Source organism: Carassius gibelio, chromosome A17 (genome assembly GCF_023724105.1).
Source record: "Carassius gibelio isolate Cgi1373 ecotype wild population from Czech Republic chromosome A17, carGib1.2-hapl.c, whole genome shotgun sequence".
NCBI lineage: Eukaryota > Metazoa > Chordata > Actinopteri > Cypriniformes > Cyprinidae > Carassius > Carassius gibelio.
This window is the reverse complement of record NC_068387.1, coordinates 1,608,232-1,632,799: the sequence shown is the minus strand read 5'-3', so window position 1 is coordinate 1,632,799 and position 24,568 is coordinate 1,608,232. Positions and strand designations below refer to the sequence as shown.

The 24,568-nt window shown below is 35.3% G+C and overlaps 1 protein-coding gene across 1 annotated transcript in view; it reads right to left on the bottom strand.

Moving 5' to 3' along the window:
* Positions 1–11,694: 11,694 nt before the first annotated feature.
* LOC128031483 (serine/threonine-protein kinase D3) overlaps positions 11,695–24,568 on the bottom strand; it is a 116,884-nt gene continuing 104,010 nt past the window's right edge. The window contains exons 10-19 of the mRNA XM_052619779.1: positions 22,636–22,713; positions 20,124–20,415; positions 18,726–18,778; positions 18,340–18,412; positions 17,244–17,350; positions 16,978–17,139; positions 14,983–15,081; positions 14,350–14,617; positions 13,277–13,362; positions 11,695–13,190 (exon numbers count right to left, since the gene is read on the bottom strand). Coding sequence (XP_052475739.1) covers positions 13,017–13,190; positions 13,277–13,362; positions 14,350–14,617; positions 14,983–15,081; positions 16,978–17,139; positions 17,244–17,350; positions 18,340–18,412; positions 18,726–18,778; positions 20,124–20,415; positions 22,636–22,713 — 1,392 coding nt within the window. The 3' untranslated portion in view covers positions 11,695–13,016. The remainder of the gene's footprint in view (positions 13,191–13,276; positions 13,363–14,349; positions 14,618–14,982; positions 15,082–16,977; positions 17,140–17,243; positions 17,351–18,339; positions 18,413–18,725; positions 18,779–20,123; positions 20,416–22,635; positions 22,714–24,568) is intronic.

The following is a 24,568-nucleotide window of genomic DNA, read 5'->3' as shown; positions in this document are numbered from 1 at the left end:
AACAACAGACCATGTAATATTGTAACAGTAACTCAATCAAAACTGGGTCATCGCATCAAACGAAGACTTTATTTTTGCTGATATGTGCCTTGAGTGGGTAACTCCTGAACTGAGTAAAATTATATATTCCTTCAGTTTAAATGGAATTGTCCGTGTGTGTGCAAATGAATCTACTTCATGTGTTTAGCATGTTCACAATACATTGATTTGACTTCAAGTCATTTTTGTTGATGCAATTTTAATTATTAAAGACTGAAAAGTCTGACAACGCTGGACCAGTTGTAGTCATCATAAAACTGTTCCATATTATAAATCATATGCATAAGTCCTGTTCGTTCCGTTTTTATTATTATTATTATTTTCTGAGTGAAAATCAAATAATAAAAAAGAGCGGTATAATTTGCCAGCTGTCTCTAGTTCTAGCCTACATCTCAAATATAGAGATTGAAGTCCGTGTGTGTGTGTGTGTGTGTGTGTGTGTAGCCTACCACATCTTCTAAATGTTCATTTTGGTTATGGAAATTAATAGCACCCTTACAGTAATCCCAATAACATTACAGGTACTGTTTTAATTTCAGTTTCTAACAGAACGCATTAACCCACCACCATTTTGAGACAAATAGATAGAGGACAATTGCCTTAATACAGAATTCTGGTATGACACCATACTGAGTCCTTGACAGCACCTCAGGTTCTCTAAATACTGAGTCATTACAACGCTGTCCAGCTGTCCAAATCTAAATCTTTTATATGAACATGCTATGACAGGACAGGACTTTTATTAGATTTTTCCAAGCTATACTAAACTAGGTAACTAGGCGTACCTAATAAAAAAAAAAAAACAACTATACCTTTTGAATTACATGGCACAATGTCCTCCTAGATTATTTTGTTTGGAGTTAATTATTAATGGACAAGGTACAGGCTGTGAACGCATTCTGTGTAGAAGGTCACTATCTTGTATTTGGTGGAAATGGAAAGTGACCATGTCTTTGAGTAAACACACCACGTTGGAGCATAGGCATATACTTTGTGCCTTATTGAACTTGGGTTGGGATATGTCACATATCTCTCAAAATATCACAGTCTTAACCAATACATGGCAAATCTTTTAGATATTTAATTTTTTTATTTATTTTATTTTTTTTCCCCTCTAAAGCATTAAGATTTCCTCAGATTTTCCATCATGTAATTCAGCGCACTTCTGTGTAACAATTCTGTGTTGCAATGTACTTTAACTTTGGGTGGCACCTTGGTGATCCTACTCATTCTCATTAGGGCCTGTATTCTCAGTAAATATTGTCAAGGAATCTTTAAACATCAACCTCCATTCTCATTTTTGCCACTAGGAATTCATGTTCTAGATCATAGAGAGGTCAGGATATTTTTAAGCTAATAGATAGATAGATAGATAGATAGATAGATAGATAGATAGATAGATAGATAGATAGATAGATAGATAGATAGATAGATAGATAGATAGATAGATAGATAGATTGTAAAAGTGAGGCAGCAGGGTTGCACTGAATTCCCTGCTGTTATTTGCAGGAATGTGTTACTTGGAGCTCCTCTTTCAAAGCTTTCGAACCACAAAAGAGGTCTTTAAACAAACCTATGTTTGTTCTGATTTTCTCTTTTTTGCCATTTGCACTTTTACCCCGTCATTTATCTGATGGAGCACAAAAGGGCCAGCAGGTTAAGCTTATGATTCATCTGTGTGAAACCGATAACTGGATCTCTTTCTTTCCAAATAAAAGATGCAAAAATGTTTGCCGCACAGTGTCTGTGGCGACAGTAAACATTCCAGAGCGAGACATGGAGAGTTTGTTCTGGCTATTATCTGGCACAGCTGTGACAACCCCTGTTGGCTGCAGGTTTGCGGCCAACTAAAGTATGTTTACCTGGAAATGAATCTCAAAAGTAGTGCGACGGGGAATGCACACATGGATGCAGAGGGGGTCCTGCCATTGAAATGGCATTCAAAGCTAAAGGGGTGGTACGGAAGATATTGCACAGGGGCCTGGGCGCAAACAGTGGCGTAAATGGGCCAAAGGACTTCCTCAAATACGCACATTTTGATATTGAGAAGCATTCGCTGAGGACTGACCTGTAGTGTGCTTCTGTTTGGTCTGTATCCAAGGCCCACTGCAATACACTTCTCTTGTCATGCAAAAAAGAGCACGGCACAATCATGCATCCCTCAAACACGCTGCCAATCCACATCCAGCGAGCCCAGCGCACTGGAGGATCATCTCTTCATTTCAGCTAAATGACCAAACTGGGAAGAAGTTAAACGGGGTGACAGAGGGAACAAAACAAAGCCTTTCGATGACTTGAGATGGTAAATCTCTTAATTGATCAGATTAATGCATTATAATGCTTTGGCATGTCTGACAAACTATTACCCCACTGAGGACAAAAAGGTTTGGATTAAATCCGTTATTTTAATCCTTCCATTTTGATGTATGCCGCAGCAAAAATGTAATATCAAATAACCCTCCACTGCTATTCATCAGTGAGGGAACTGCAAAGTCAACACACATTTTAATTACAAGCCAAAAGCAATTAAACGTGAGGACAAGCGTCAGTATGCTAATTAAATGGCAGGCTCCCGTGGGAAGAGAAGCTCTTAAATATCATTGCTATCATTCCAGATTGAGCACTACGAGCAGCCATCGTTCACACTCACCTGACACATTTTCACCTCCCAGCTGCAGTAAAGCAAACACGGGCTTGACTCAAATCAATTCATTATGGAAAGTTATTAAAGCGTTCGTAATGTGAAGTTAGTAAGAGATTAGCAATTCCTGTGTTTCCTTGCCATACTTCTCTCCTTCCATTAGTAAGGTTAGAAATAGCAATAGAGTGCTACTTTGTTTTATTTTTGAAGGTATAGAAAGGCCAGAAATCCATGTATCTTAATCTGCAGGTTCTGACAATCCTTATCAGCGTTTCGCCGGTTGAACTGACTGATGCAAGCATTCAGCCCCTTAACAAAACAGTCACGTTTCAGTTTTACATCAGTCTGAAGCCATTTGACTGTTCCCATTTTCCATTATTCCTGTGTCTGCCGGAGGGCAGTCTTATCTGTATTCCGGACTGATAGGTGATAGTGAGTTTGGGATTAAAGTAGCTGGAATGAAGGCTGACCCAAGACAGCCATCACCAAGAGCTTTACTCTGTGTTTTCAGCTTCACATAGGCTATTCACGCATTGACTCCTTTCATGAATTCAATATGTCTATTAGATATTTCTTACATAATTTGTAAAGCTTTAAATAGCTTTAAACCTATAAAGTCTAACTCTGTGGTGTATTTGACACATCTAAATGATCAACATGATCAAAACTTTGCTGAAAAACAACTTTAGTATAACTGCACAACCATCCACCTTCAGGTCATGGTTCATGTGTCTTTTTTATCTTTATTGATTTGTATTAATTAAACATAATAATTGCATTTATATTGTTAGTAATATTTCAAGATTTTACTGGACTTTACTTTTACTGGACTGAAGCAGCTTAGTTTTAACTTTTATTATCCAGACATCATTTTTCAGAAAAAAAAAAAACGTTAATATGTGAGTATCAAAAATGACACATCATCTTCCTAAGGTATTATTGGGAGATATAGAATGACAACTGACATTTCTATAATATTTTGTAAGTATCTGCTATACTGTTGTTTGATTGATTTACATAACACAATATCAGAAGTTCCTCTTACTTTTTGGCCATATATAAATATCGGCATCTGCACCAAATTGCATATTTTTGCTCAGTTTTGGCCTTTGAATAAAACTGAGGTGTTTTTTTCCAATCCTTGAGTGCCTGATGTATCAAATGTGATACAAAACATAAAACACAAATGCAAAATTGTTATTTTTTTACGACTTTGTCTAATGGAACAATTTTTTCTATTTAAAAAATTCCATAATTCCATAAACCCTTTAAGAGGTTAATCTTATGTGTGAATGCTTAGATGCTGTGCTATAATGACGCTAATAAACACCAATATCTGTTGATATCTGCTGGGTTCCCTGAGTTTCCATCAGACTCCTGAGGGAATGTTATTAGAATTCTCCTCTGCAATTCCTTCCTGCTTCACCTGAAGATCCATCCATATGCAGATGCCTAATTTGTAATGTTTAATGAAAACAGCATGGGGGAACCAGGGAAGCTCAATCTTTTTTTCATCCCAGCCGTTCATTCAAAGGTCCCATTAGTGCCCAATCTGTGTTTGCTTACCCATGAACAGTGACAGAACCCAGGGAGGAGAGCCTATAAATTCAAGCTCTGTTTTACAGGCCTGGATAGCTAACAAGCTAGCCCGCTAACAAGGAGACTCAAATAGCAAGCCGCTTGACAGATTAGCACCTCATCAGCCTCCCGTGGCTGAGGACAAATATAGCCTTCCCTCCCGTAAAATACAATGGGACCGCTAGCGATAAACAACACCCCAGCGGGGGTCCATTCCCCCTCACAAAACTTCCTGACCTTCCCCTTCTCTCTGCCTCACAGCTGCCTGAGCCACCAAGTCCTGCTCCAGCCCTGTGGCCCAATTGGAGAGTTGTGTGTATTTCAGGTGAGCAAATATTGCCACTTGCTTGAGAGTTCAGTGGTTGCCCCTTTCAGAGGTTGCGTATTGCAGTCACTCACTTGAAGATGTGAAGCTATGGGAATTCCTCTCAGCACAGCTGGAGCCATCCAATCAGCCCAGTCTTGGATTGGCCCTTAGATTTCAGCCTCTTTGTGGATTCTGTCAGTCTCATTTAACTCTGGTGTATAGATCGCTAGAAAGAGAAAGGGAAAGTGTCATTTTTCTTTTTTACATACAGTCTTTAAATGGCCGATTCTGTAGCTCACGGTAATGGTGAGTTCTGAGAAAGTTTTAAGAGTTTAAAAAGGTGCCAACTGGCTTTTTAGCCTTAATAGAAAAACAGTTAAAGTGACCTGAACTGAATTGGCACTGAATTTTTAGCGATCAGATAAACAACATTTTCTTCAAATCAAATTAAAAAGGCAGCACCTTACACATTTACAGACAGGAAAATGTACACAGAAAAAAAATGTTATCATTATGCCCAGTATACATAACAGTTTCAGAAGGTATGAACTGAACACTTTAATGCTCTTTAGTTAACAGTTGCCAAGTTCATTATAATGTAATTTCTGTTTTCATAATAAAACCTCTGGTTGTACCCTCATAGTGTGGTATGATTATGTCATTTTCCAAAACCTTCACTCTCAATGTTTCTCGGTGGTGAGACTAACTCCCAACCCTCAACTGAATCCATAGCAATTTATAAATCTGACCATAACACTCCTAGGATCACTTGATCTATCTAGCATTTTAGCAAAAATAAATAAATGAAATAAATGAAGAAATATGTTGAGCTAATACTTTACACTAGTGCTATCAGATAATAATAATTAAAAAAAAAAAAAAAAAAAAAAAATGATATGGTAACATTGTGTTACTCCCTTGGTTTACTGCTTCTGGTTGTAAAATGTTATAATATTAATTGAGATATGTATAATATCGAGAGAGCAAGATAGATAATAATATTCATAATTGTGTATTTTATATACTTTTGGCTTGTGGAAAATAAAATTATTAAGAATTTTTTTTTTTTAAATCTCATTTTAATCTCACTAAATTAAATGTGTCCACAACAGTGCATGTACATCACATAAGTTTTCTAAAATTATGATATACATGAGGGATGGCCACGATGTAAAGATTTACCTAAATCATTTTTACCCCAGAAAAATGTTTATTCATTCTCAGAGAAAATGTTACCTTTGAAAAACAGTACCTTTAGGGGAACTATAAATTGTACCCTTAAAAGGACATCTCTCTACCTTATTTGTCTTCACAGGTTCATAGTAGTACCATACGGTTTTACTTTGGTAAGGTACTTTACTAAGGTACTAATATGAACTAACATGATAAGCTGCAAAGTTATCATTTTAAGGATATTGTGCCACTGACAACCTGTTCTACCCATAAAGGTACATTTTTGACACTTTTTTTCTTCAGTGTTTCACCACTTTTTTTTAGGTCATCATACTTACTAAAATGTAAAATGATGGATTTTCATATTTAAAGTTTTGGGCCGCATAGCAATTGCAGTATAGGAATTGTAAATGAACGCATGATAAAACATTTACCAAACAAGAATGGGATGTGTGTACATATATAATGGCTAAATATAATGGTCCTTTCTTAGAACAGTTTGCTGAAAGGTTCTTTGGAGAATCTAAAATAATTCTTTGATTTCATCACTGCAAAAACACTTATTTGGAAACCTTTTAAAAATACATGTCATTTTCAGAGTACATTTTATATCCAGATGTTATAGGGTTTCAGGAGTATTAAAGTCATACCGAACTGTATGAAGAAAAAAGCACCAGCATGTCACATGAGTACAGCTAACACAGAACGGCAGTGCTGAATGGGACAATGCATTCCAACAAGACGTAATGTTAAAGGCACACAGCTGGAGAGGGCTATACCTCTGTGCTCAATCAAAGCTCCAGATAGGCTACTCTAGTGGGCTGTCCATGAAAAAGACCCTCCTCTACTGCAATCAGCTCTCTCTCACACCTCAAATCAATTGGCCCCTGATCCTGTTTACTCTTTGTGTGTTTGCTTGTTTGTTGGTTTGTTTGTTTGCTATAATGCCTGTCGATGCCTTGCATTGTGAAGACAGACAGCAGCTAGATGATGCTTCACATGGACCACCCTTGAAGCTGGCTGAAGAATGCTGATGCTAATCTGAATTATACTTAGAAGGTGGTTTAATATGCATTTATGTTGGATTGGCAGAAGTTGTTCTGAAATGGAAAGAAGGTGATGTTTATCAGCTGATAATATTTCTAGTATACACAGCACAGTGAAGACTTAGAGACCCAAAGCTCCCATACTTCACTGAGAAACATATTTTATTGATTAATTGAAGACAGATTATGTCTTATGAAGACAGATTTGGTCCATATGAAATTTTGATATGTCATAATGGTGACATTTTTAACAAAATACATACAATACACGTGTTGAGTTAATGTGTTTAGTTCAAGGTCCGATATTTCAAGACAGACAGATGTACTTTATTTCCATCTGAGAGGACATTTCATGAATTAAGAAATATAATTAAAGTATTAAGCAGTCAATAAATAATTAAGCAGCTTAGCAATAACTAAACCATTGCTAATTAATAATTATATATAAAAAATATCACTGTAAGAAGAAAAAATGTGTAATAGTGGAGACCAAAAGATGCTTTATACATGAGGTGAGTTGTAACTCAGTTTAGCCAATGAGAAACTAGCTACTGGGATGGAAGAAGATAGATAGCAGATAGATAGAAGAGAGAAAGAGAGAAGAAAAGATTCAGGACATTTTAACACAATCAGAGAACAATTCAGGGGCCCTATTACCTCAACTTAAATGCAATGTTGTAATACACTGCAGTTCAACTGAACTTTCTGAAACTAATAATAATAATATTATATATTACATAAATATATAAAATAAAATAAAATAATGCATTGCATATAATTGGATAAGGTGAATAAATGTTGATATTATTATACTTTCTTGTTGTTGTTGTTGTTGTTGTTGTTGTTGTTGTTGTTGTTAAGGGAATGACCCATTTGTGTTTAATGATTTTATGCTTGACATTTAATAGAGGTTTTGTTTTGATGTTTTGTGGTTATCGTTGTGCTGAAGACCAGGCTTGTGGTTAGGTTGTGTTTGGTTGTGGCTATGTGAAAGTTCATACTGACTCTATGAGCAATGATCATGCTAATGCTAGCAATGAGTAATATCTTACTTGTTTGTTACTTTTACATGCTAAATAACTTACACTAAGCATGCATTACATTATTGTTAATTTGTTAGTAGTTAAATAATCCTCAAACAGGAATATAAACTTTTTTTTTTTAATAATCAACTTGAAATGATTATAATTATGTTTTTAGTGCATTATTCAATAATCTGATTTTTGATAATGTTAATGACAGAACTTTGTAGAATGCAAATCATCAGATTATGTGGTTTAATTTGATATATACCATTATATAGGAAAAAAATGGGACTTATAATCAAATAAAATGGAAAAGACCTACATCATCTCACACACAGTCTAATGTTTTTAGAAAAGAAAATATTTCCTTAGCATTCACAGTAAATGAAAGAGTTTCAAATGAAATGAGAGTGTGTAGCTGATGAGCGATGGAATAATTTCAAACTAGTTAATATACATGTTTTACAGTTACAATACAGCCATCTGTATGTTTTGAGTCCACTCCAGTAGTGAGGTAGTTCGTAGAACTCTTGTATTCACACAGTTTAGGAATTATTTTTACTTTTATTATGTAAATGTTTATTTACTTTTATATTATAAATGTTATATTTTATTTCAAGGGGGATGTTTTTACAGTGTTAAAACACAAATAAGTACCAAATAATATTAACAAGCTACATGCACAACTATAAGATTGTTGGGGTTTTAATTGGGGTTGGTTGCTTGTAATTATGCACAATTTTACTTTTGTTATTATTATATTATATAGGCCTACATATGTAACTCCACCACCATAAAGTTTTACCATTTTAAATGATAAAGATTTGCATCACTAACCAATTTTTCGTTTGTGGGTCATATAGGCCTGCATAACCCATATTTATTACTTTGGTGTGAGATTCTCTTATACCCTGATACAACTTGGACAATACATTTATTGTTTTTATTTTCAAACTAAACGTTAAATAAACAGGGTTCATGATTCGAACCTGTGACCTTCTGAGCACAATATGCGTGGTGAAGCGAGCTCTGACGAAATAAACATTTGAATAGCACACACAGTCTCCTACAAAAACGCATTTCCCACAGAAGGGTTTTCGTTCATTCTATGAGCAGCATGCCCTCTAGTGGCATACAAATGAAATCAAGTCTATTTTTTTATTTTATTTTTCTCCACAAACACATAGCATCGTTTTTATGGAGCACCCGAAATTATCAAATTAATGTTCTAGAACGTATTTATGAAGTTTCACTGACAAAGGATTGTAAAATAATTTGGTGTAAATAATAATAATATTAATAATAATAATAATAATAATAATAATAATAATAATAATAATAATAATAATAATTATTATTATTATTATATAATGTAAATTATATAAAATATAAATTACAGTAGATTTCTACAGTCTCATCAGAATCACTGTACATTCATGTCATCCCATTAATCAAGACTCACATATGCAAACGCGTTATTATTTTTTCTTATAATTGACGGAATAATGCATTTAATCCCTCTGTGGTATCTATAACAAATGTGTCTATAAAGATCATAGGTAAGAAATGCAGATGAGAATGAATGAGACCTCAGTGCTCCACTTACACGCTGCTTCACCTTCTGGAGCAGCATCTGGACTTCATTACCCATATATTTACACAATATGTGCATTTAAACCTGTTTTGATCTCTCCATTTTCCCCCAGTCTTTCCAGCGTTTAATGGACTGCCAAACCTTACATCTCGAATGAGGCTGAATCTACAGCTATATAAATCTTGCAAAAATGTCAGAATTTTTGCAAATCAGTTTGAGTTTCACTCACACACTGAACAGGTTTCTCACACGAAAGAGGGATATTCTTTTAAGACAGAAAATAAAAGCACTCGATGATGTGCTATTTAACTATAATCCATTTTTATTTTTTTAATGGCATTAACACGCTTCCATTATGCTCTGTACTGCAGGTAAACACAATTTATATCCATGCATATTCAAAAGAGTTTCTTTCTGTATTTTTTTGTACTTGTTTTCCAACACAAATATCTATGATACACTATGATACAGAAACAAAATTACACAAAGCATCACGAAAAAAAAAAAAAAAAAAAAAGTATCAAATTGGAATGAGTTTTAGCTGTTGCTTAAAAGAAAACATTTTGTCAAATATTTTCTGACAAAAACTGAGGCATTTATCAAAATTTCTGGTTTTACGTTCCACAGAAGGAAAAATGCCAAATCAACACATCAGTGTTGGTATTTTACTGCTAGCTTTAAGTTTTTACAAATAAATAAAAAAAAGTCATAGTCTTGAAAGTTTTATTTTAGTTTATATTATTCAGACAAAGATTGTCTTATTTCTGATCTCAGCCCTGTAGGTCAAGTCACCTTTATTTATATAGCGTTTTTAACAATACAGATTGTGTCAAAGCAACTTTACAGTATTAAATAGGAAAATAGTGTGTCAATAATGCAAAATGACAATACAACACTCAATTTTCAGTTAAAGGCAGTTCATCACTGAATTCATCCAGCTCAGTTCAGTCTAAATAGTAGACTATCTGTTAAATCAAGTGCAATCAAGACCTGTAGGTGCCTTATCCAAACCATTTTATGATAAAAATCAAATGTATCCTCAGTTTGCAAGGTCTGGTCATGAAATAAAATGACCGTTAATTTATCTGCCCAGTTTTCCTGTCATCAGAAGATGAACACTTATCAGTCAGTCATGTGGCAGGGCCGTTTGCGGAGAAGGCAGATAAAGAAGCTCATTCAGAGGTCCCTTCATCTTGGGGGAAGTGGATGAGACTCGCTCTTAACACACTGAGTACAGCAGGTCTGCTGTCTCGAGTACCAGCAGTAATATTGTAAAATACTATTTGACTGTTTTCTATTTGAATCATTAAAAAAAAAAATCTGTAATTAATTCCTGTAATGCGAAGCTGAATGCATCTGATAGCCTGAATGCACTGCAAGTTGCTTTGGATAAAAGCATCTGCTAAATGCATAAATTTAATTTATTTATATGATATAGTGGTAATACAGAGCACATACTTTAGTAAAAAACACCTACATTTTAACCAGAGGCTCAAAATGAGCAAAAATATGCAGTTTAGTGGAGATGTTAATACTACAGTATATGACCAAAGAAAAAGATGAAATTCTTATATCCTGAAATATTACTAACAATATTAAAGTTGTTCTTACATTTACTCGTGGTAAATCTTTACTGATTTTTATAATTATAAAGGTCTTTAACTTGCTTAAAAAAAAAAAAAAAAAAAACTTATAAACTACCAATCAGGAGACAGAAGCCTTGTAGTAGATCGTGTCCCATGGAGATATTACTCTTTTGCATACTGTTTTTCACCTACTAGACAAGTATTCATATTCCGATGCAGCCATATTTTACATCCGTGATCCTCAATCCTGGCTCACGAGATCCACTTTCCTACTAATCAACTTTTCTAACCCTAATCAAATGCACCTGAGTTTCCTAATCAATGTCTTCAGGATCATTAGAAAAATCACAGGAAGGGTTGTTTGATTAACAAACACCACAGTTGTGTTCACATACTTAAGTATGTTTCTGGCCTCATGCTTTGTTCACAAATGGAAATTTAATAGTAATGTTACAAATTCTCATCTCAGCAAATTACCAGAACTGATTTAGCCGAATTTCTGTTGTTCACACAAGATCTGTAAATAGAAAAGTGCCTGTAATTTTGTGGAAAGGGCTGTGTGAAACCTCCTCATGACATTCCAGTGCAGACATGCATAGGTCCTTCATACTGTATATAGGTCTATGGGATCATTTCATGACCTGCAAAACTTGTCAAATCTCTCCTTAGGAAAGTCCAACACCTTGAACAATTACCCCAAACACATGGAATCTATCCTTTTTTATTGAATCCGTTTATACAGAACACTGACACTTGCCAAACCAGTGGCAACATAATGATGAAGATGCAATGATTTAGAGGAATCCTCAATCCTGTTTTCCCATATTTCAATGCGTACATAACAGTTATCATTTCATGGACAATGAAAAGAAACTACTAGAAAATGGCTTCTTTTACCCTGATACATGTTCATTTTCACTAGGGTGTCTGTTTGTGCAACTAAAGATTTCAAGTGTGTGTCTGCGTGTGTGTGCGTGTGTGTGTGTGTGTGTGTGTGTGTGTGTGTGTGTGAAATCCAATTTATCCAGCTTAATTTTAATATTGTAGGTGGCATTTACAACAACAAAACATTCATTACCAAAAATATATATTTCTTAGATTTTCCAGTTCTGGGATTCATAGAAAGGTTCATTCTTCAGGACATTACATACTATATATAAATAACACGGGTCATCTTTTCTAATAAAGGTAATTAGCAGTTATTTTCTATACATTACCTTTTTTTTGTCTGTCTGAAAAACAGCTTTGCTAATAAGTCAAAAAGCTTTCTCACAGAAGGCTTTTGACCAAAACATCTTTCTGCACTGCTTAGCTGCTATTAGATTTAAAAATTGCAGTAAGAATGGCTCTGAGGACAACAGCTCTAAGACGAAGAGAGAACAAGAGTCACGATAGATGCAAATGTCTTTGGTACGCTGAAGAAACGATCTCCCGTTCTGTCTGGCAGATTCAATTCAGTTCAAACATGCTTAAGTGTGGTTCTTGTTTCATCCGACGACAATGATTCTTGAAGAATGGCGTGCTGTTATCTCACAGAATCCACTTCATTGTACAAGCTGCACTGGTTGTATGGATTAGTGCAAAAAAACAAAAACAAAACCACCTTACCGACCCCTTTTGTTATAAGGATATCATAGAAGAATAGGAGTTTAAAATACGCATGTTTCAGTCTGATGCTTTGGCTGTGAACACTAATATAAACGACTGCATCGCTCTCCCCAGTATGTTTTGTTTTACTTCTTCACATCTGTTACTAACCTTTATATTATTGTAAGAAACACACTTAACAGCACCTTTTGGAAAAGAACAGTCATTAAGACTTCTGACCGCACATGCTCTGAAACAGCCTTCATCTTCATTAGCAGTGTGGATCCGCAGTCTCCATGGCTCTAGTTGACATCCAGAGAGAAGTCTGCTCCCCTCAAAGACTGCTACAGATTGCTGATGTGTTTCAGCTCCATAGCAACAGACCATTAACAGGTTGCTGCCTTCAACTGACCTCGTTTTCAGTTCGGCTCACTTAGCCACTAGAGGTCCTCGTCCATATCTTCGAGGTTTGGAGCCATGATAAAGTGCTTAGGATACAGCAGACTGTGCTCGGAAGCATACTTTTCCCAGCGTGCATCGTCGCTCTCGTGAGTGATGTAGCGTTCACCTCGGCGTGTCTCAAACTCTCGCAGATCGAGCCACATCTGGTAGTCCTGGGGCAATGCAGATATGAACAAGTTGAGGTGTAAATCTCTAAAACATTCTGAGAAGCCATTTTACAGGTTTCTAAACTCCTTACCTGTAGCCACGGATGACCGAGGGTCTTATCCACACTGTACCGTTTCCTCATCTTGACTTGGAGAAGGTTGTTGATCAGATCTGTAGCTATAGAGGTTTAATTTGGAGATTGTGGACATAGTTAGACTGGTTAATACATAATCTGGGTCACATTTCCAAAAAGAGCAATCTGTTCCCTTACCAAAAAAGGTTTATTCAAGTGTACAGAGGCTGAAAACACAGTGAGCATCATGCACGCCTTAGCATGTGTGTAGTAAACAAAACTGCACTTGCAGGATCCATATTTAAATAGTATTTTTGCAGCTTAATATTCACAGACACTAGTCCACATTTCATTTTGATTCAAGTTTATCAACCTACTTTTGATTTATCCATTCAAAATCTGGAAAATTCTGTTACAGTCTGAGTTAACAGTAACATTAACATGTGATTAATACTGCTATAATTTAAAATACATTTTTTTTATGTATTTAAAATAGAAAATGCTATTTATTCCTGTGATGGAAGGCAGAGCTGAAGGTTCAGTAACATTAACAAGAAACATTTCTTATTTATTATCAATGTTGAACAACCCCCCAACATCACCTATATTTGGAATGGTTTTTAAGTAAAATAAAATTCAAACAAGTATAGAGCTATAATGTGAGCTTCTTCACAAATTCAACAATAAATTTAAATAGTGTAATGGTGAATTTGAGTATAATTGTTCAACAAAAATAAACCAAATTATAAAACTAAACATGTAATGATGTGAAGTGTAGAGACAGAGAAATGACATTTATAGTGTTGTAGAGGAGTTTGACAGACTGAAATTGGGAGAGGCTGGTATAATCTTTCAGGTCTTGGGCGGAAAGAACTATTCTAAACAGACGAGGGGGTGGACAGTCTGCTCGCTGTCTGACAGACATCTAGACATCTGTCTCTTTCTTCTAAAGCAAAAGATGACACACTACTGTACAGATGATTACAAATGAACACCACATCCTCAGTCATTTGTTGAATAAGAAACTGCACTGAGAAAACAGGTTCATTCTTTAGAAGGTAGCTTGAAATCAGTAAAGCATGACTAATTACCTTCAGCAGAGATCTGTTTCCAGGGTGCTGGTGGGTACATGAATGCTGCGTTCTGGATTTGGTCGTTAATGTCCTCTTCCTCATTAAAGGGGAAGGTGCCACTCAAACTGACATAGATAATGACTCCCACTGACCACATGTCCAGGGAACGGTTGTAGCCTTTACTGCGCAGCACCTCTGGGGCCAAATATGCTGGTGTGCCCACCACTGAACGCCGGAAAGACTTTTCCCCAATGATCCGAGCAAACCCAAAGTCACACAATTTTACCTGAAACAAGAGAGTGATCTCACTGAGCAAGTTGTCTAGTTTGGTCATGTTTTATCACAGGAATTTCAAACATTTTGGTCAGCTGAACCCGTTTGATTCAAGTATTTACTTGAAGGACCTCCTGAGAGTTTAAGATAATATTCCAATAATTGATCAACACATTCACAGTTCTATGATGTTGGTTAATGGTTACAAATAAACATCTAAATTATTTCATTCTTTTCTTGTGTTATATTTTAAATGTTTTTATATTTTATTTTAAAATAATGTTTATTTATTGTAATTTCAGAACCTCTTGCAGTTCGCAAAGCCCAGTCTGTGAAACCCGGTGCTTATTAGATGGTGTTTAATTCACTGTTGTTTACCTGAGGAAAGGGCTCCGCAGATGCCAACAGCACATTCTCTGGCTTCAGGTCACAGTGAACAATGTTCTTGAAATGGAGATGTCGCAAAGCCACAAGGATCTATGACAGTAAAGTAGTCACTTAATGGCATGCAGGTCTTTTTAAAGCTTTGAATGGCCACCAATGTAATATCCACTTCTACTGCCTATCATCTATTACCCCATGATTTACTCACCCCCAAGCCATCTTAGGAGTTTCTTATTTCAGATGAACACAACCGGAGTTATATTAAAAAATGTTCTGGCTCTTCCAAAATTTATAATGGCAGTGAATGGGTGTTGAGACTCAACAGTCCAATAAAGTGCATCCATTCAACATAACAAGTACTCCACATGGCTCCAGGGGGTTAATAAAGGCCTTCTGATGGGTTGTGTAAGAAAAATATCCATATTTAAAACTCTATAAACCGTAATCTCTAGCTTCCGCTAACTGTCGTATGCTCATTCACGAGTGACTGGCATTCCAGTGGATAAAATATGATGTAGGCATAGCATAAGCTCCAGTGAGAATATGCTAGTTTCACGAGAACCAAGTTTTGTTTACAGGAACAAAGGAAGCAAAGTTTTCTTTATTTAGCAAAGGGAAACCAGTCTTCGCTTGGCTTATATTGAAATCCTCTGACATTTTATTTGACAAATTCTTGTTTTGTACTTCTAATTCATAACTGGTGTTTGGTTTTTACTTCTCGTCTGCACTTAAGTGTTTGTCACGCTACACCTAAATCACCCGTCATCTCTTGTGAACGAGCATACGACAGTTGGCGGAAGCTGGAGATTATGGTTTATAAAGTTTTCAATATGGATATTTTTCTTACACAAACCCATTAGAAGGCCATTATTACCTGCCTGGAGCCATGTGGAGTACTTTTTTATGATGGATGGATGCACTTTATTGGACTTCTATTGGACTACAGAATCTCAACACCCATTCACTGCCATTATAAAGCTTGGAAGAGCCAGGCCATTTTAAAATATAACCCCAATTGTATTCACTTGAAAGAAGAAAGTCATACACACCATAGGATAACTTTCCTTTTTGGGTGAACTATCCCTTTAATTTGTTTTTAATTATCATCAGCTTTGTCTGATCAGATAAATGGGATAATGTGATTTCTCTCCAATATAAAATATATTCTAGTTGAGCAGCTTACAGTTTCATATGACAGTAAACAAGCTTTCTGGACTGATATTGTAGTTTGACATCTGTAAAATATTGTAAATATTAAAATATGTATTTAAGAGGAATAATGTGCTAGTAAAAGGTTAGTTTAATAAAACCTTATCCAATCTCATATTACATTACGTATATTACTGTTCAAATGTTTTGGATCAGTAACTTTTTTTTTTTTATCCTAAAAATAATATTACTGTTTCCAAACAAATATGAAGCAGCACATCTGTTTTTGACATTGATAATCATAAATGATTCTTAACCCTCTCAGGCTCAAATTAAGTTTTAGTAACTTAGTAAATTTGGTAACCTATAGTAAAGTTTTTAGTACTCCAGATTCATAAAATATGTATCTGGAGTAATAAGGAGTAATAAGGTTTTTAGTTACTTTACTGTTGCAAATCTGCAACGCCTGCCTTGAGAGGGTTAACCAGAAAATCATATTAAAATGCATATGCATATTAAAATGATTCTGAAGGATCATGTGACACAGAAGACTGGAGTAATGAAGCTGAAAACTCAGCTTTGATCACAGGAATAAATGACATTTCTCTGACATTTTCAGACAGAAGCAACTTTACCACATCACAGTAGCTCTGTGGTTTCAGATCCATGGCTAATGGATGTGCTCCCACTGCTTTAATCAACCCACAGACTCACCGCTCTAATTTAGTTCAAGATGAGATCCAGACTACTGCCTCATCGAAACAAACTGCACTTCAGAATACATAAGATAAACAAGGAAATGGGATTTGAAAGGATTGGAGGAGACAAAGATTTGCAAACCTGTGTGACCAGAAATTTGGTGATGCGCTCTGGAAGTTTGCTCTTCTCACTGGACAAGATCATCTCCAGCATGTCTCCATGGAGTTTCTCCATTACAACAAAGACTCTCTCTGGAGTCTCAAACATACACTGCAGGTTTATAATCCCAGGATGGTGCAAATTCTATGAGAACAAGAAGGACACATTAAAGGGGACCACTCATCTCCAGCGTTATGAATTTAGGAAATCATTAACATCTCAATATTCGCATTAAAAACAATGATCACCTGTAAAATGGCAACCTCATTTCTCAGCTGGCTCTCCTGTTTGGTGGGGAATCTCATCTTGTCTATTACCTTGATGGCCACATCTCTGCCTGTTTTTCTATGTTTCCCTTAAAACACATGACATTTTAAAAATGATTTCAAATGCAGTAAAATATTTAGCAAAAAGTTTATTGGTTTCAAGTGATAAAACTATATATTTATTGTAATTAATTTGGTGTGTATGTTAGAAATACTACATGTAATTGATATATTAACTTTAAAAATAAAAAAAATGATGCAAATAAATCTGACAGGACATGAATTTCACAAGAGCTTATAACAATCTGAAAAGGGGACTGGCTGGAGCTCATTCCACAGCCACACAAATATACTGTAAGTGTTACATTGACATGAAATAATTTACAGTGACAGAAGAATGATAAACAAAATATGTGAAACTTGAAGAGCTGCCACAATTGCCACAAATGACCAATCAGAATAACTAGTACTGCACTGCGCTGTGTAATAAATATAATGAAATATAAAGTTACACTTTATTTTAAGGTGTCCTTGTTATACGTTACATGTATTTACTATTATAACTTAAGTTAATTAATATTACTCAGTACTTATATGCACAATTACACTGTAACAAGGACACCTTAAAATAAAGTTCAACCAAATGTACCTTACAGAATTATAGTACATTTGGTACCATTGAGTTAAAGTAACTCAGACATGAGATAGCCAATTTTAAAACCTATATTTAAGAGTAATGTAAACTTATTATTTTATGATAATCTGTTGTACGAATGTTCATTGTGTCCAACTTTCTTCAGCTGTGGTCAAAGATGAAAAAATACTGATATTAAATAAGTAATAATTGTAGTTCTTGAAACTGAACGGTATAATTTCTCCATTCTCAAATATTTAGATTCCAATTTCACAAAAATATATCTTAAAAATATATTTTGTACATCAAATCTAAATTTAACCTAGTTCTAAATTTAAAACAAAACAAACTGCTGAATTTGTAAACATTTATTTAGGTATGTCTAACTCAAACACTTAAGTGATTTTAAGGTAATACAGTTTAGAATGATTTTTTTTAGTGTACCTCCATAAACGATGCCAAACTGTCCAGAACCCAACACTTCATCAGCAAAGATCTGATAGATTGAGCTGATATCCTAAAGACAGAGCAATACATAAATAAATAAATAAAAAATGTAAAAAAAAAATATAGATGTAAGATAGACTCAATAACTAAACAAATATTAAAATCAAACATAATTTGACAAGTAAATTTATTCCAAATACAACTTCTCAGTTTACAATTAAATGCATGCTTAATAATCCCAATTGGTTTTTATTTCCTCGTCTCAGTTCTTCATAACTTACTTGAACTTGACTTGACCGTGGACATGACCGAGCATGCAGAAGTGTGAATAAAGAGAGTGTGTAGTGGTGAAATATTGTCGGTAAACACATTCAGACACTCACCACATTTTCCTGGATTTGACTTTTAGATACAGAAATGCTGATGGACAGTTCCTCTGCAACACACACACACACACACACACACACACACACACACACACACACACACACACACACATTTTATAATAATTTAAACCAATCCTATTTGAAATATATAATAAATTGTAAATTGCTCTGAAAATGACAAGCATGAGTTGCATAGTAATTATCTGAAGGGACACTTTTTGTTTTTCTGTTTATTTTTTGGGTTGGATTTGTACAGACGAATCCTTAATTAAGTATGTCACTCATCTCTGGACAGAAATCTCTGAATACTGAATCAACAGTGAGTTTGTTTCATAACTATAAAGCTTTCATTAATCCAGACCTGTCAAACCTCTTTAATCTTCTGTCTCTCAACACAATTAAATAGAGGTGCATCAGGATATTAAATACTTAAGCTCAGACATTTACTCTCCAGAATAGAGATGCAAATCTGCTCTATATAAAAACTATTCACGGTTGTCTTGGTTTGTACCATTGCTTCAACGACTGTTTTTTTTTTTTTTTTTACATTGTAAACTTCCAACCGTATTCATTCTGTTTCACGGATTTATCACTTATATGCTGATCCATACATCCAAACATCATTCTGGACTATTCTGTTGACTTGATATATCTGCAGTTTGTACAGTATTTAGAATTTTGCATGTTGCTACTTTTCTTTAAAAGTGCTTTTATGTTTATGTCTTGTATTGGGGACTGGATAAAAGCATTGTATAGAGTAAATATATTATTATTATTTTCAGTAGCAGTAAATTTCATGTCATGGCTGGTCACATATCTTTTTAGTTAATTAAAGTGCACTTTTGACAGCCTTTTGGGATAATTGTACATTTGTATTAATATGTATCAGCTAAATGTAAATCTTGTTTGTAAGATTTATTTGTTTTCAAAAGAAGTTTCTTCTTCTCACCAAGGCTGCATTTATTTGATCAAAAATACAGTACTATTTTGTAAAATTATTATCTTGTAAAATGTAATTCATTCCTTTGATTTGAAAGCTACATTTTCAGCATCATTACTACAGTCTTCATGCTTACATGATATACATAAAAAGTTTAAAATACAGGTTTGATTTAAAATAGTCACTTTACTGTCAATCAAATTAAAACAACTTTGCTTGCTCATTTTTTATAATTATTTGTGAAATCTACTATCAATTTCTGAGATTCAAAGTAATATAAAATAAAAACTGACTTGTTATTTTTTTACTTTTTTTGTCCTTTTTGGTATAAATGGTACAATTGACTAACTGTATAGAAAAGTATAAACAAGCTCACACATTCTGTAAAATATCTCCTTTCCAGTTTCTTGGATGAAAATTAAGATTCAATTAACATGATTTTAAAAGCTACTTACTGTGATCTTTACTCTGTCCCACTGTGGCGCCCATGCTGGGCTGTGGTGTAACTGGAACAGGCATCAGGGCCTGGCGGATAGCCCTTTCCAAGCCCTGGGCCACCTCCAGCCCCATGCCACTGGCAGCCAGCGCAGGGTTGTGGATGTGGAGGTGGGGGACGCCAGTGTTCTCCCCAACATAGTACACCATGGTGGCTGTGATGACCTCGAAGCAGTGCGAATTGCCCCCCAGGGCTAAACTACCAAAGTCACGCGCTACCTCCACCTGCAAGATCTCTGACAGGGGAATCTCCTGTAGATCAGACAATGAGTCAGAAATGTAGACTCTGACTCAGTGACAGCTAGATAAGAACATTTAACCAATTAAACAACCTCTCATTTGCTCTTTGAGTCTGGAAATGACTCATTAAATTAATCCATGTGATGTTGAATTCAAATGTCCAGTCCAGTGTAAAGTTTGCCTCACAAAGTTCGCTAGAGTTCCCCAAATCTATGGAGATGAAGTGATCAAGATGTCACTGATGAGAATTAAAGAGCGGTTGCTTCACAAGTCCATGTGGTTCCTCCAGGTTCAAACAGATACTCTCAAATGTTCCTTATCAGACATTTCAAAAATAGCACTGTCTGCAAATGCAGCCCAAGCTTGCAGTCCAGGGTTAAGCTTCAATCTTCACTGACGATGCAAAACCTAATGAGCCAAGTCTGACTATGACAGTCTCTTAAGAGTCCACCTTCTGCTCAGCCCCCGAACTTGCTCTCAGATGAGACAGGAAAAACAGTAGCTGCGGCCAATCAGCACAAATGCTGCGCCTGAAAACTTCTCTGAATATGAGATGAAGTGCTTGTGGTTTGGTGGGTGAGTCATGTGACCCAACCCTGTAAAGAGCTCCATGATTACAGGGCAGCGCTTGCGAGGCATACATGCATGAGTGTGTAGGCCAGGCTTATACTAGCCACTGATATATTATGTAGGAGATGGTCACACTTAAGGGGGTGGGCTGTGGTTATCTTGAGAAAGGCCTGGAAACCCCTTACCCAAAAAACCAAAAGTACAGGGCTTTCATCTTTAAAAGAGTGCACAATGATTTCCAAATGTGCAAATCTGACCGGCTCTTTTAAGCCTTATATGAAAACCAAATACATGATCATGTCTCACATACTTTAAGTATAAAGCGTTGGTTGCACTGTGCTAAGAAATTTGACAATTGAATTTGGTTTAGATTGTTTTATAAATTAAGTTGTTAATTATGTAGTACTTCTGTAAAAGTGAATCTAACATAGGTAAAGCCAAATGAGCTTGCCTAGAATATGTTTTCATGACAAACTGTCAAAGAAGTAGTATCTGTTTTATAATTTAAGATACAAGCTGTGTGCCAAGCTGATAATAAAGTCAAGCGCAAAACAGCTTTGAACACACCCTGGAATCTCACCCAGGGTGGTGAGGTTTTCTGACTTTAGTTTTACAGCTGAAAACATAGTGGAGCTGCCACAGGGACTTTCACAGTAATGCACAAGTTCTTAAAAACAAAAGGGCATTCAAAATATTTAGATTTTCTAATGATTTTGGTAATTTTTATTTTTTATTTTTTTGGAAACCATGATATATTTATTTGTCAGTTTTCTTTTGTAAACAGAAAGTTTGGACATACTTTATATTAAGTGTCTAACTAATATGCACAAGCATTTAAATTAATCATTTGACACAATGTACTCATTACTTAATATATATGGTAGTGGTACTTTTGAATGGTAGTGCACCTTTAAAATATTTAAAGCTGTCCACTTATCCTTAAACACAAATATTCCTGAAATGTACTCTGAGCATATACAACCTTGCCCACATGGTTTGAAATTGCCAATACAATTGCTAAGTGTCCCTCACAAAGATTATTTCACAGACAAAATTAATTTCATTCTCAAGACACACAGGCTATACAGTGTGCATAATAAAAAATATTTCAAGCAAACATGTACACAACTCTTACTGTATAATATAATCCAGAAATGTAGTGAAGCTGTTCAAGTCCTAGAATAAAGAGTTATTATACTGATTAGTTCACAGTAATACAGCTGCATTAACCATACAACTACAACGTTGAATTTTAAACACTTCCTTTCTCTTACTGAATGGCTTTTAGCTCAAGCTGAAGCATTGGGGGAGGGGTATTCTGTGGTACTTGCCAAATACCTCAGCGGTGTGTGTGAAAGGGGAAAATACTACCGCCTTTAGCTGTGTCAAATGCTCTAGATGAGCAATTAATTATAATGTTTTGACATTACAAAGATCAAAGGTGGACTGCATAATCAGTTTCGTAAAAAAAATTATGAGCAATATTCTGATTTCTGGGGTTATTCTAAAGGTTGTTCTAGATTAAATTATGCACATGCAAGTCAAACTTTTCCATCAACATAGAATGTCATTTAAACATGAACCTCAAACGTTATTTGTGTTTTAGTACAACATTTACAATAGAAAATAGAAGTAGAATATTATAGAATACTTAACACCTACTTTGTAAAACTTGGCTCCTGAGTCATTCTGAAACAGAGTCAGACTCTTGCTGTCCAGTCTCCAGTAGTGTCTCTTTCTCTGAGAACAAAACAGGTTTGACTAACTTCAAAACTCAGGAAAGTTGTCAGCAAACACACATTGATATGAAGGGCATTTAATGCAAATGTATTATGATGCCGTCAAGACGTACATGTCGTTTTAGGTTTAGGCAACATGAGGTTAAGTAAATGATGACAGAATTGTCATTTTGAGGGAACCTACTAGGCAAAATTTCTGCTTTACATCAGATTATTTAATTTCTGAATTCAAAGCAGTTATTTATTTTGCTTAAAAGTAATTGCATTGAAACAATAGTGCTAACAAAAATAGAACTTAAAATGCCACAGAGACCTCAGGGAATAGTACTGGCACATTCGTCACTTAATAATTTATTTTGATGCATTAATTTATTAAATTACTTAGTATGTAAAACCATAATCCACACTCACAAAAACAGTCTTCTTTCTGCATTTTATTTGACATGAATCACCAGTAGGATGAACACATACGCTTAGTCTGAAAGCCTTCTTCAATGTGTTAAACAATTCAATCCCTCCACCCACTGTTCAAATCTTTAATTATACTGAAGTCATTATTCATTAACCAATCTTTAATATCTAGAAAACACACTTATTGCATGTAAATGCTGGGCATTTTACATTTGTATACAACACAAACCTTCAAGTCCATCAATACATTGCATCATATGTCCATGACTAGAACATAAATTGCATATGATTCCATATTTATCACAATTATACAATTAAACAATTGAATAAACAAATCACCAGAATCTACTACCAGATAGGACTGTGATGTTCACCGTGACAACCGCGTCATGTCTACTGTCTACTGCACGTGACGTCATGCACTCTATAACAAGCATAATACGAAGTTTTGTATACAAGTGTAATAACAGTAATAGCTGCACATTGTTTTACTTAGACTACAAGTCTTTGGTAATTCACAAATGTAATTTTGATACCTTGGACATATAATCGGTTTACACTTTACACCAAATGCTTGCACAATTTCTGTATGGAAAACAACATTGTATAACAAACAGCAGACATTTTTTCTCCTCACAACATCCGAATTTACCAACATATCTGACAGGTTATGTGTTCTTTTAAAAGTAAACAGTGGGCGATACTGGAATTTATCATTGTGGCGAGTGGGGTGGGGCCGAGAGGCGTGGGAACGAGGAGTGAGGCCAGGTGTAGTGATTGGAGATGAGCTGCACCTGCGCCCCACCGCCGGTCTTGAGTCCCACGTAGGAGATGGAAGGATATAAAACTGGAGCGACTATAGTGAAGGACGAGAGAGGACCAGGCCTGGGACATTATTTTATGTTTTGGCTTTTATTTGTGCGCGTCAGTCGCCGTGAGGGGCTGACGTGCTGTTTGGTTTATTTTTGAATATTAAAGTGATTTTTGATTGTGCGCCGGTTCCCGCCTTCTTCTTCCTGATGAATAGGAAGTTTTTATCGTTACAATCATTAATTAAGGCCACCAGCAACTATACAGGTGCTTTTCAATGAATAAGAATGTTGTGGAAAAGTTCAAATATTCAACTCAAATTGTGAAACTTGTGTATTAAATAAATTCAATGCACACAGACTGAAGTAGTTTAAGTCTTTGGTTCTTTTATAATTTTTCTTAGTCACTTTGGTGCATTTCTCAAATCAGAAATGAAATTCTCAAAACTACTTGTACAACCTCCACATCATCTATTCATTTATACACATCATAAAACCAGTTTCTCATTCTTTTGAACAAGTTGCGATTGCTTTTGTACATTCATGCAATTGATTTTGCACATTAATCTGCGGTTTCCTACATTATCAGTTGGTAATGTCATGTCACTCAAAATGTATTATATAGTTTTCTGTGCA